This window comes from Leopardus geoffroyi, chromosome E2, assembly GCF_018350155.1.
Source record: "Leopardus geoffroyi isolate Oge1 chromosome E2, O.geoffroyi_Oge1_pat1.0, whole genome shotgun sequence".
In the NCBI taxonomy this organism is placed as follows: domain Eukaryota; kingdom Metazoa; phylum Chordata; class Mammalia; order Carnivora; family Felidae; genus Leopardus; species Leopardus geoffroyi.
The window spans coordinates 10491189-10504622 of NC_059335.1; the positions used below are offsets into that span (position 1 = coordinate 10491189).

The window sequence follows — 13434 nt, forward strand, 5'->3', positions numbered from 1 at the left end:
GGAAATGTAGTCTTTATTCTGCACGGCTATGTGGCCAATTACATTCAAGATTTTTATTTTATTTTTATGTTTTACTTTATATTTGAGAGCGAGAGAGAAAGAGAGAGAGTTTGAGCAGGGGAGGGGCAGAGAGACAGAACAGAATCCAAAGCAGGCTCCAGGCTCTGAGCTGTCAGCACAGAGCCCGAGGTGAGGCTCAAACTCACGACCCACGAGATCATGATCTGAGCCGAAGTCGGGCACTTAACCGACTGAGCCCCCCAGGCACTGGTGACATTAACTTTAAAGATTTTATTTATTTATTTATTTACTTACTTATAGAGTGTGCAAGCAGGAGGTGGGGGACAGAGAGAGAGGGAGAGAGAGAACCCCAAGCAGGCTATCCACTGCCAGTGCAGAGCCCAACACGAGCCTTGAACTCATGAACCATGAGATCGTGACCTGACCTGAGATCAAGAGTCGGATGCTCACCCAACTGAGCTGCCCAGGTGCCCCAAGTTATCTCTACTCCCAAAGTGGGGCTCGAACCCACAACCCTGAGATCAAGAGTCACATGCTCCACTGACTGAGCCAGCCAGGCGCCCCTGGTGATCTTGACTTTAATAATACACTTTATCCCAGTATATTCAAATATTATCATTTCAATGTGTAATCAACATAAAAATTATTAATGAAATATTCTTTCTTTCCATACCAAGTTCCAAAATCTGGTGTGTGTTTAACACCTAGAGTACATCTCAATTCAGATATGAAATTTTTATCAGATATTTGATTTGGGAAAAAAATAAATATTTGATTTTGCGCTTAGATTTCATAAAAGCGGTTGGAAAAGTAGATTGACCTATCCAAGTGGTTCCAAGCATATTTAAAAGCTGTCCAATAACTAAGTCTAGAATCTTTTCTTCTAATAGTAAAAGAGGATATTATTGTCATTAACATTTATTTTGGAAGGGTAAAAGGTTTTGACTCCCAGTGGAAACAACTTATGTCAACCCCATAGTTTCCTTCTGCTTCCAGAAGTTCAGTGTTAGTGGCAGCCTGGGATGTAACACAGGATCAGTTTTTACACGTAAAACTGTAGGAAATTTAGTGAAGATTAAATAAAAACTAGTTTGTCAATTGCACTTGCCATATCCAAGGGCTCGGTAGCCACAAGTAGCCAGTGACCACCGTATGGGTCAGTGCAAGTCACAGAGAGAAGAACAAATGTTGATCATATTGTCACGATAATGTCATATCTGTAATGAGTTCTCTGACATGGTTCTGTGAGCTCACATAACTATGTAGCCCACTGGAGGGTCAGAGAAAAACTCTCTGAAGAAAGAGTAAGAGTCTATTTTTTTTTGGATGGACAAGTATTCCAGGCAGGGGGAACAGTCTGTGCAAAGGCCCTGTAGCCAGTTTTTTTTTTTTTTTTTAAACAGCTTTATCAAGATACAATTTACACATGATGCAATTCACTGATTCAGATATACAATTTGGGGGTGGCTGGGTGGCTCAGTTGGTTAAGTGTCTGACTCTTGATTTCAGCTCAGGTCACGATCTCATGGTTCGTGAGTTTGAGCCCCACATCAGGCTCTGTGCTGACGGTGTGGAGCCTGCTTGAGATTCTCTCTCTCTCTCTCTCTCTCTCTCTCACTCTCTCTCTCCCTCCCTCCCTCTCTACCCCTCCCTCCTTCTCTCTCACTCTCTTAAATAAATAAATAAACTTAAAAAAAAAAAAACCAAAGTATACAATTCAGTGGGTTTTAGTGTATTCACAGAGTTGTGCAGCCCATTTTAGAACATTTCATCACCCCCAAAGCAGACCCCGTACCCCTTAGCCATCATCCCCCAATCCCACCACCCTTCATCCCAACCATGAATCTATTTTCTGTAGATTTGCCTATTCTGGGCGTTTTGCATTAAGCAGAATATCCAACGCTAGATAGGCCCTTTGTGTCTGGCTTCTCTCACTTAGATGTTTTCAGAGCTCATTTATATCGTCGCATGGCTCGCTACTCCCAAGTAATATTCCATTGTAACATCTGCAGAAAAGGGTGGATCTTTGAAAAGGAAAAGGATCTCAGGACAGGGTGGCCTGGCTGTCACATCGAGTCAGTGGTTGGGCTGTGGCTGATTCCGAGGGCAGGCAACAGAGGCTTGGGGCTCCAAGGGTCGTGGACTCTGGAGAGCCATAGTGAGCCATAGAAAAGATTTTGAGCAGGGGAGGAACAATACATGAACAGAGATGGCAGCACAGAAAGGGGTGCTGCCTATGAACTGATGGGAAGGAGGGCAGGACCTTGAACCCAGGTGTGGCAGGCTCCACAGACTGTCCGTGACCCTAGACTGCCTCCACCATCAAGGGAAAGTTGGGCGAACACCTGTTGCTGTCTGCTGGCTTTGAGGGTCAGCAGTTCACGTGCGGGTGTCCCATTGAATCCCCAGGGAAGCTGGAGAGGAAGCTGCTGTTAACATCCTCGATACACATGACATCGCTGGGGCTGGGACGAGTTGGGTCCTGCCCCTGAGATCTTGAAACTCACATTGAGCTAGACACTGCTCCCTTTGCATGTATTTATTCTTTCAGTCCATACAACCACCCTTTAAGGTGGGGATTTTTAGGATCCCCGTTGTGCAAAAGAGGAAACAGAGGCACGAGGTGGTTAAGAGACCTGCTCAGTGTGGCGGAAGCCTAGGAGCAGGTGGCATTTATTAGGCGCTCACGGCGTACGGGGCATTTATTACCCTATGCGCGTTAGATGGATACACTCACGTAATCCTCATGGCGGCCCTTTGAGGTCGGCGGGTTTGATCCCCCTCCTCCTACAGATGAGGAAACTGAAGCACCGAGAGGGGACGTCACTTGCCCAAGGCCACTTGACTAGTGGGAGGAGAGGCTTGGATCTGAACCAACATTCAGTTTTGTCTGGAATGCCACGGAGGGGCGTGGTGGTGGGGACCCTGGGTAGGGTGCAGCCTTAACACTCCTTCAGACCCTGCACCCCACGCCCTCTGCAGGTGAAGCTGTGCGACTTCGGCTTCGCGCGCATCATCGGCGAGAAGTCGTTCCGGCGCTCGGTGGTGGGCACGCCTGCCTACCTGGCGCCCGAGGTGCTGCTCAACCAGGGCTACAACCGCTCCCTGGACATGTGGTCGGTGGGCGTGATCATGTACGTCAGCCTCAGTGGCACGTTCCCCTTCAACGAGGATGAGGACATCAAAGACCAGATCCAGAACGCCGCCTTCATGTACCCAGCCTGCCCCTGGAGCTGTATCTCCTCCGGAGGTGGGCGGAGGCGAGGGGCGGAGGGCGCGGAGGGGGCGGGGCGCGGAGGGGGCGGGGCCGCAGAAGAGGTGGAGCCCTGAAGCAACTATGGGGGTGGAGCCTAGCGACGGGTGGGGCCACGGGGAGGGCGGTCCTTTAAAAGGTGAGGTGCCCTGGACCTGGAACCTTGGGGCGGGGACTCAGGGGTTTGTGTGGAACCCGTCGGGCCTGGTTCCTAGTTCACAGGAAACGAAGTGTTCCAGAAGCAGGGGACAGACGGCGCCTTGGGGCCTGAGCGAGGTTTGGCTGGTCTAGGGCAGGACCAGGAGAGGGACCGCTGGACCTGAGGAAACCAAACAGCTGGGGTGGCCAGAAGAGGCGGATCCTTCCTCCCATGGCATTGGCTGGGGCCTGGAGGCTTTGGGGTTATGACCCCGGAAGGGTTAGCCTTGCAAAAGCAGTGGCTCCGGAGGGCAGCTCATTTGCTGGGTGCCGGGCAGACTTGGGCCTGGGGCCAAGGGGGCAGGTCCAGCGATGGAGGGGACAGGTTTAGGGGCGTGGCGAGAGGAGGGGCAGGGCCATGGAGGGTTTCTGAAGCTGTCCAGAAGGACCTGTCCTGGGACCAAAGTCACCTGAACCTAGAAGCGGGTGGGAATGGGGGGCGCACAGTGAGGGGAGCCACGCCTGAGACGGACAGTGGGATTCGGGGGCTTCGGCGTTGTGGCCGGGTGGTGACACTTGGTCTTGTGACTTGGGCCCCAGGAGGCTTGTAACTTTGGGGCCCCAGCCAGGTGTGGGGACGCGCCTACGGCGGGGCTAAGATACTGGGGCACGTGAGGGGGCTGTAAGAACAAGGGGGGCAGGTCCCGGAGCCGGGGAGCTCAGGAAGACAGAGTATGCGAGGGGGGCTAAGAAGACAATCACTATTCAGAACAGTTTATGCAACAACTACCTGCTGAGTGCCTACTATGTGGCCAGCACTGACTGTCCTAGGTTCTGGGAATACCGGGATGAATAGGAGAGAAGGGATCACGTGAGGAGAAGGTTGCGAAGAGAAGGTTGTCGAGGAAGGAAGGGCCCTAGAGGGATGTGGCCTCATGGAGCTGGCAGGGCGGGGGGCGGGGAGGGGTGCCATGGGGGTTAGTGCAGAAAAAGGTAGCAGTGGTGGGCCCGAGACAGGTAAGCACTAAGTGATAAGAATGTGCATTCTCGAGTGCTAGAGTAATACTGGGGGGTCCTCAGCGTGGTCTTTTGGGACCCACTCAGAAGTCTCGGTAAGAGTGAATCTGGTGTGGATGGCCATGTGTGAGGGAGGCCGTGTGGGTAAGGCCTGTACTCAGAGGGGTTCACACAGTGAGGCCTTGTTCTTCAAGGCTTCTGATCGAGCAGACAGCCTTGGACGAGTGATGGCTTGTCTTGAGTGCCTGACACTCGCCAATTCTCCTTTTCCTAAAAGACAGGCCGGTCTCTGGGCCTTCTGCAGGAATCCACTGGCTGACTACCGTCGAATAAGTTTGTTTTATTTTCATTTCATTTTTGTGTGCCTGGCAAGTGATCTTTGGATTTTCATTGACCAGGGTGACGTAATATTTTCAGTTTCACCTTGAAAAATGAATTTTTAAAAAGCGAAGTGATGTGAAACCGAATGCTGTCGATTTTTGTTTAAATACTCCCATGGCTCAAATTTTTAAATATACAGAATGGGAGGGGGGCACCTGGGTGGCTCAGCCGGTTGAGCCTCCGACTTTGGCTCAGGTCATGATCTCGCGGTTCGTGAGTTCGAACCCCGCGGTCGGGCTCTGTGCTGACAGCTCAGAGCCTGGAGCCTGCTTTGGATTCTGTGTCTTCCTCTCTCTCTGCTCCTCCCCCCTCTCAAAAATATTAAATATACAGAAGGATCTATAGTGAAAATTCTCAGTCCTTTGTTATTCTTCCCAAAGACAATGGCTATTACAAGTCTTTTTACAAGTCTGGGTGGCTCAGTCAGTTAAGCGTTGACTCTTGATTTGGGCTCAGGTCATGATCTCCTGGTTCGTGGGATCGAGCCCCTCGTTGGGCTCTATGCTGACAGCGTGGAGGCTGCTTGGGATTCTCTCTCTTCATCTCTCTGCCCCTCCCCTGCTCACACTCTCTTTCCCCCTCTCAAAATAAATACACAAACATTTTTTAAAAAGTTATAGGGGCACCTGGGTGGCGCAGTTGGTTAAGCGTCCAACTCTTGATTTTGGCTCAAGTCAGGATCTCACGGTTCGTGAGTTTGAGCCCTGAGTCAGGCCCCATGCTGAGAGTGCAGAGCCTGCTTGGGATCCTCTCTCTCTCCCTCTCTTACCTTGCCTCTCTCTCTCAAAATAGATAAATCCAAACTTTTATTTTAAAAAAAGTCATAAAAATAGTGCAAGAAAATATGTGGATCTATATTCTTTTCTTTCCCCCTTTTACGCAGATGGCAGCTGACCGTTTTCCAATTTGCATTGTCCACTTCACGGTATATCTTGGACAAATGGTTTGGCTTAAACAAAAATATATATTTTTAAAAATTTTGTTTCAATCCAAGTTAGTTAACATATAGTATAATAATGGTCTCAGGAGTAAAATTTAGTGATTCATCACTTACATAGAACACCTAGGGCTCATCCCAACAAGTATCCACCCTAATGCCCGTCGCCCATTTAGCCACCGCCCCACCCTCTCCCCTCCAGCAACCCTCAGTTTGTTCTCTGTATTTAGGAGTCTCTTATAATTTGCCTCTCTCTCTCTCTCTCTTTTTAATGTTTTATTTGAGAAAGAGAGACAGAGTGCGAGTGGGGGAAGGGCAGAGAGAGGGAGACACAGAATCGGAAGCAGGCTCCAGGCTCTGAGCCGTCAGCACAGAGCCCGACGCGGGGCTCGAACTCACAAGCGGGGAGATACGACCTGAGCCAAAGCCGGATGCTTAACCGACGGAGCCACCCAGGCGCCCCCCTCCCTCTGCGTTTTTATCTTATTTTTCCTTCCCTTCCCCTGTGTTCATCTGTTTTGCTTCTTAAATTCCACATGTGAGTGAAATCATATGATATTTATCTTTCTCCGACTTAGTTCACTTAGCATAATACACTCTTCCACCCAGTTGTTGCAAATGACCAGATTTATTTTATTTTTTTTTTCAACGTTTATTTATTTTTGGGACAGAGAGAGACAGAGCATGAACGGGGGAGGGGCAGACAGAGAGGGAGACACAGAATCGGAAACAGGCTCCAGGCTCTGAGCCATCAGCCCAGAGCCTGACGCAGGGCTCGAACTCACGGACCGCGAGATCGTGACCTGGCTGAAGTCGGATGCTTAACCGACTGCGCCACCCAGGCGCCCCGCAAATGACCAGATTTCATGCCACTGTATATGCTTAAAGAATAATATTAAGCGAGGAGTAGTACCGGTGTTCCTGTATGCACCTCTGTATGACAAAGCTTATGAAGGTGACCTAGAAATGGGGAAACTGAGGGAGAGTCTTGGTGAAGAGATGTAGGAGCTAGTGTGTGTGCAACGTCGGAGGAGGGGGGGGCACAATGGTAATTTAATGAGGAAACGGGTGGGTGAGCGAGTGGTGCAGGTGAGGCTTCAAAGCCACCGGGCCCATGCAGAGGGAAGGCCCCGGATGGTAGGCACGCAGGCTGGAGTGGCCTGTTGGAGGGGAGGGGCGGCCCCTCAGCGCGCAGGACTTGAACTGTCTCCTTCCCGTGCAGCCATTGACCTCATCAACAACCTGCTGCAGGTGAAGATGCGCAAGCGCTACAGCGTGGACAAATCTCTCAGTCACCCCTGGTTACAGGTGATGCAGGGGGCGGGGCTGAGAGCGAAGGGGGCGGGAGGTCCTATTGGCTGGGTTGGGGTAAGGGGAGGAACCAGATGGCTTATTGGCTGTGCGAGTGGTGAAGGATGCAGGTACTTTTTCCGTGGCTCGCGAACGTGGCTGAGGTTCCCATTGGCTGGGCTGTAGAAGGAGGTGGAGCTGAATTTCTATTGGCTGGGCGGGTTGTGAAGGGCGTGGCTTCACCTTCCCTGGTACCCGGCCGGTCCCCCGCGGGGTGGATAAGGTGCGGGCGCTGTGTGCTCTGTGCCTGCTAACCTTTGGTCTCCGGGGCCCAGGAGTACCAGACGTGGCTGGACCTCCGAGAGCTGGAGGGGAAGATGGGCGAGCGGTACATCACGCACGAGAGTGACGACGCGCGCTGGGAGCAGTTCGTGGCCGAGCACCCGCTGCCCGGGCCCGGCCTGCCCGCCGATGGGGACTTCGGTGGGGCCCTCCCGCCGCAGGACCACGAGATGCAGGGGCTGGCCGAGCGCATCAGCGTCCTCTGAGGCCCCGTGCCCCCCGCCCTGGCTGCCCCATGATGCTGTCCTCCCGTCCCCGGAGAGCTGCCCTCCTGCACCATCTCATGGAACTGTTCCATCTAAGGAGAAGCGGCTTCCTGCCCAAACCGGATGGCGCACGCCCCGGGGGAGGAGCACGGCGGGTGTCCGTGGAGGGGTGTAGTTATTTGCAACGTGAACTCCCCAGCAATTAAAACGAACTCATCTCTGGCCCCATGGCCTGAGTCTCTGGCCACACCGCACTCTCGTATCATGAGTCTATTGTTCACGGAGATGGAGTTCACCCGGAAAGAGGATATTTCCTAAAAGGGGGGGAGGGGGACGGATGGGAGAGGTGGCGGCGAGGGGGCTGGAAGCTGGAGGACTTTTGGAAGAAGGAGCAACGGGGGTGGGAAACCTGGAGGGAGGACTGCCAGGAGGGAAGTCTGGGAGGGGGAAGGTACGGAGGGGAGCAGAAGGAGGCAGGGGAAGCGAAAAGCAGGAAGAGTTCGAAAAGGAAGGAGTAAGCCCGGAGGGGAGGATGGATGCTGGAGCCCGACTGGAGGCTCGGAGGGTCTGGAGCAAAGTAACCCCATGGCTTGTTTGATCCACTGTTTTGGTTGGGGACATTACTACTAATCACAACCACTGATAAGAACAATGCAGTTAGCGCAAGTCTGGTCCTGAGTAGAAACCTGATGCGCAATATTTAGTATTTTCTTTTAAACCGATGCGGTGACTTCTCTACGCACAGAATGTGTTCATTCACTGGGTCATCCATCTGTCACACTGTGGTGGGTGATGCTGGGGACACAGTGGTGACTGAGACCGCCCAGGCTCTGCCCTCAGGGGGTTCGCCATCCAGCGGAGAGAGAGACCCGTCCCAGGACCGTGAAGACCCAGAGTGGGTATGGCTGGGTGAGTCTCAAGCGAGCCTCGCGGTCGGGAAGGCCGGTCGTCTGAGCTAACTTCTCAAGCTTCATCCCGGTCCTGAGATTGTAGGCAGAGGGAACATTGCTCCACCTTTGACCCCTGCCCTCCAGCTCCTCATTGTCACCCAGACTATGTTTTTAATGTTTATTTATTTTTGAGAGAGAGAGAGAGAGAGAGAGAGAGAGAGCGCCAGTGGGAGAGGGGCAGAGAGCCAGGTGACAGAGGATCCGAAGCAACTCCACAGTGACAGCGTAGAGCCAAATGAGGGCTCGAACTCACGAACTGCGAGATCATGACCTGAGCCGAAGTCAAGAATCAGACACTTAACCGACTGAGCCATCCAGGCTCAGTTTGTTTGTTTGTTTAATTTAAGTTTTAGCTAGCATAGAGTGCGATATTGGTTTCAGGAGTAGAAATTCAGTGATTCATCCCTTACATAAAACACCCAGTGCTCAGCACAAATGCCCTCATTAGTACCCATCACCCATCTGGCCCATCTCCCACCCACCTCCCTCTGTCAACTGGTGATTTGTTCTCTACAGCTAAGAGTCTCTTGTGGTTTGTTTCCCTCTCTTCTCTTCATCCATCAATGGACATTTGGACTCTTTCCATAGTTTGGCTACTGTTGATAATCCAGAGTGACGGCTCTTTGATTTAAAGAAGTTCATTGGGCACCTGGGTGGTTCAGTCAGTTAAGCGTCCGGCTTCAGCTCAGGTCATGATCTCGCAGTTCACAAGTTCGAGCCCCCACGTCGGGCTCCGTGCCGACAGCTCAGAGCCTGGAGCCTGCTTTGGATTCTGTGTCTCTCTCTTTCTCTCTCTGTCCCTCCCCCACTCGTACTCTGTCTCTTTCTCAAAAATAAATGAAACATTTAAAAAAATTAAAAAAAAAAAGCTCAGATGAGGGGGGCACCTGGGTGGCTCAGTTGGCTAAGTGCCTGACTCTTGATTTTGGCTCAGGTCATGATCTCATGGCTCCTAGGTTCGAGCCCCGCCTCAGGCTCCGTGCTGACAGCTCGGAGCCTGGAGCCTGTTTCAGATTCTGTGTCTCTTTCTCTTTGACCCTCCCCCGTTCATGCTCTGTCTCTCTCTGTCTCAAAAATAAATAAACGTAAAAAAAAATTTTTTTTAATAAAAATAAAAATAAAACTGATTGGTCCAAGGTCCAGGAGGGTAGACAACAGATAGACAAATCCGTCCCCAATGACAGACCCACATTGGGAAATATACAGAATGCCTACTCAGGCCTGATCCTGGATAATCCCACTGCTTCGATCTTGGCCACTAGTTTTGTTAAGTTTGAGGCCAGAAATTAGAGATACGATCAAAAACATGACGTGAGGGACGCCTGGCTGGCTCAGTCCAAAGAGCATCGAGAGCAATTCTTGATCTCAGGGTTGTCAGTTCAAGGCCCACGTTGGGTGTAGAGATTACTTAAATGAATAAAGAAATAAAAACCTAAAAAAAAAAAACAAAAAAACAAAAAACCCGTAACATGAGCTGGAGAAATACCTTGATTGCAGAATTCCATGAGGTTAGTCCAACATCAATCATGAGGATGCCGGGGCACATCAAAGCAAAGTCACACAGTGTCACTTAAGGCCCCACACCTTGAATTTGAAAAAAAAAAAAGCCCATAAGCCCATTCTGTTAGGGCCATTGGATACTACCAACCCTGATCTTTTTTTTTTTTTTTTAATGTTTATTTATTTTTGAGACAGAGAGAGACAGAGCATGAACGGGGGAGGGTCAGAGAGAGGGAGACACAGGATCCCAAACAGGCTCCAGGCTCTGAGCGGTCAGCACAGAGCCCGACGCGGGGCTCGAACTCACGGACTGTGAGATCATGACCTGAGCCGAAGTCGGCCTCTTAACCGACTGAGCCACCCAGGCGCCCCCTACCAACCCTGATCTTGAGAGAGGTGCTTGTAGGGACTATAAAGAAAAGGGACACCAAATTCGAGGGTTAAGAGGTAGTCTCCCCAAGGATTCCCTTCTGACAGGCTTTCTCCCTGTCCATAAATACCCCTCAAGCCTTTGGCATATGGCTAGGCCAAGACCTGTAGGCCATAAACAAGCGTCAAACCTGGGTCGCTGCGAGTTCCCAATCCGAACACTGTCTCTGCCTCTCTATCCCTTCCGGCACCACCCAGCTTATCTTACGAACGCCTCGTCTGTCTACACATTCTTTCATTTCCCTCTGCGTCCAGATTCTCCATCTTTTTGTTCTCACCCGGGAAAGTCAACAATGCACAGGGACAGGAGTGCCTCAAGAGGTCACGGAAACCCCCTCTTCCTTTCCGGGGACCCTGAATGCTCATTTGAGGGGTGTGGTTCCCCTTGCCATACCCACCCCCCCCAAATCCAATATGTGGATGATCCCCCCACTCGGCTCACTCACTGACACTCAACACGTACCCCCCCAGAGACACAAGGTGTCTAGGGATGCATGGCCACGACGTTAAGCCACAAGCACCCCATTGAGGACCCAACTTCCGCATCCAAAGGCTAACGGTAGCCACAGGAGGAATTTATCCCATCGTTCGTGGCATCTCGACCCAAGACTAAAAGGCAACTCCAGTGGTTTCTGAGGCTGCGATGGGTTGAAGTGTGTCCCCTCCCCTGATCCCAGAAAGATAGGTTGAAGTCTTATCCCCCAGTCCATCAGCATGTAACCTGATTTGGAAATAGGATGGGTTGGGGCGCCTGGGTGGCGCAGTCGGTTAAGCGTCCGACTTCAGCCAAGTCATGATCTCGCGATCCGTGAGTTCGAGCCCCGCGTCGGGCTCTGGGCTGATGGCTCGGAGCCTGGAGCCTGTTTCCGATTCTGTGTCTCCCTCTCTCTCTGCCCCTCCCCCGTTCATGCTCTGTCTCTCTCTGTCCCAAAAATAAATAAACGCTGAAAAAAAAAATTAAAAAAAAAAAAAAAAGAAATAGGATGGGTTGCAGGCAGATTGAGCCTTGTCTCACGTACGCCTCAAAGACTCCTTCTAACTCACCGCCTGGTTGTGACAGTAACCTCTCCCTCTCCCTAGCATGGATGAGTCAGGATTTCTGGGCTCCTTCGCATCCTGCCCCTTCACGGGACTCAGTCTCAGACGATAACAACCCTAATGGCAGGAACCACCTCCCCACTGCACTCACCCAGATTTTCCAGCTATCAAAACACTACCCACCCCGAGTCAACGGGGGCCGCTCGTAATTTCTCTTGGCAACAAGCGGCGTCACCCCTCTTGTGACTCATTTCATGGCCCCGGTCCCGTCCCTACATCTTCTCCTTGGTGTCCCATCTTCAATCAGCATTTATGGGCTGAGCCCCTCAGCTAAATGAGACAATTATTTCCATGAGTCTTGGATTGCCCCCCGTGAGGCGCGCCTTGTGTGTGAGGATTTTGCAGACTGGTACCTACCTACCAGCCGGACTGGCTTCGGTTATCTTGCCAATCCTGTGAGTCCTTTTCAGAGTTTCGATCCCCCTTCAGTCTATTCATGTCTAACCTTCACTCTTTCTTCTCTCCACCCCTCACCGAATTCCCCACAAATGTAAGAGACCAGCCACATCCTGCAAAGGCTGAAAGTCACCCTACACACACAGGGTCTAGGATGACTGTGGCCCCCTTTTTCATTAGCATCAGAGGAGCCAAATGCTTAGCAGTAAGCCCCGAGGATTTAATGTGGCCTCCACCCATGTTTGGGCAACTTTCGCACCCAGGTCCGGGGCTTCCGAGGGAGGGACTTGTATGTTACGGTTGGAAGTTTCTGCTGCATGTTCATTTCCAGGGACTCCTCAGACATCTCATCATCAATGGGATCATCAAGAGGCCAACGAGGTGGGGATGCCTGGGTGGCTCAGTTGGTTGAGCATCTGACTCTTGATTTCAGCTCAACTCATGATCTCATGGTTCATGAGATCGAGCCCTGGGTCGGGCTCTACGTTGATAGTGCAGAGCCTGATTGGGATTCTTTCTCTCTCTCTCTCTCTCTCTCTCTCTCTCTCTCTCTCTGCCCCTCCTTTACCTACGCGTGCATGCCCCCTGCTCTCCAGATAAACAGACTTAAAAAGGTGGAGGGGCAATGAGGTTATCTGCAGAATTGTGACCGCTGTTCTGACTCCATCAACCAAGGATGTCTCTGTACCTCCTTCTTGCAACCCTGTCAACTGGCTGCCCTCGGGCCTCAAATCTTGGCTTTACCCCCTTATTCAACCATTAATATTTCTCTTTTTTATTTATTTTCCTAGGAATACCCATCTTTGAAAGCCCAGTGACCAAATCCTAAATCAGTTTCAGGTCCAGCATTTTATGCAAGAAATGGTTCAACTGGCTTTGCACAAACAGCAGAGATGGAAAACCAATCCTGACATCACCCCAGACACTAACTACTGAGAAAATCTTGTTTGCGACTGAGCTCCCTAGATCCACCTATCATGAATCTCGATCATCTCCCCACTGTTGGAAAATTAAGGCAGTTGAAGGACAGTCTAGGTCTGTCTTAAACAAGAGGGGGATTGACTGTAGTTTGTCTCTACTAAAGTCCAAGCTCATTGGGACTCACGAGATTATTTCGTTCTTCTTTATCAGACCCTTCTGTGGCTCTTTCTACATAGAAGGCACTAGACAAATATCTCACTCAATCCTCAGAATGACTCTATCTGGTAGATAATGTTATGACCCCCATCATACAGATGAGGAGACCGAGGCACAGATGTTAACCAAGTTTCTCAAAGTCACACAGCTAGAAAGTGGTAGGGCTGGGGCTCACACGCCCTTCCCCTCCCCCTAGTCTGGTTCCAGAATCTTAGCTCTCAAGAGTACCACCGCCTCTCCGGCTTACGAGCAGAATGCATTCTGGTGCAGGAGGGTCCTAGAAGAGGGAGGTTCTCATACGATCTTCTGGGCCCTGGCCTTTAGGGAGTCAAGGTCTGT

The 13434-nt window shown here is 51.1% G+C and overlaps 1 protein-coding gene across 4 annotated transcripts in view; it reads left to right on the forward strand.

The window, feature by feature from the left end:
- Positions 1-7839, forward strand: part of PRKD2 (protein kinase D2) — a 47262-nt gene extending 39423 nt beyond the window's left edge. For 3 of the 4 annotated variants that reach the window (XM_045440777.1, XM_045440776.1, XM_045440778.1), the window contains 3 exons: positions 3004-3271; positions 6970-7055; positions 7373-7839. In XM_045440777.1, the coding sequence (XP_045296733.1) occupies positions 3004-3271; positions 6970-7055; positions 7373-7585 (567 nt within the window). In that variant the 3' untranslated portion in view covers positions 7586-7839. Of the gene's footprint in view, positions 1-2978; positions 3272-6969; positions 7056-7372 lie in introns of those variants that run through there. The other variant, XR_006702249.1, reaches the window with a different exon arrangement.
- The last annotated feature ends 5595 nt before the right edge of the window (positions 7840-13434 follow it).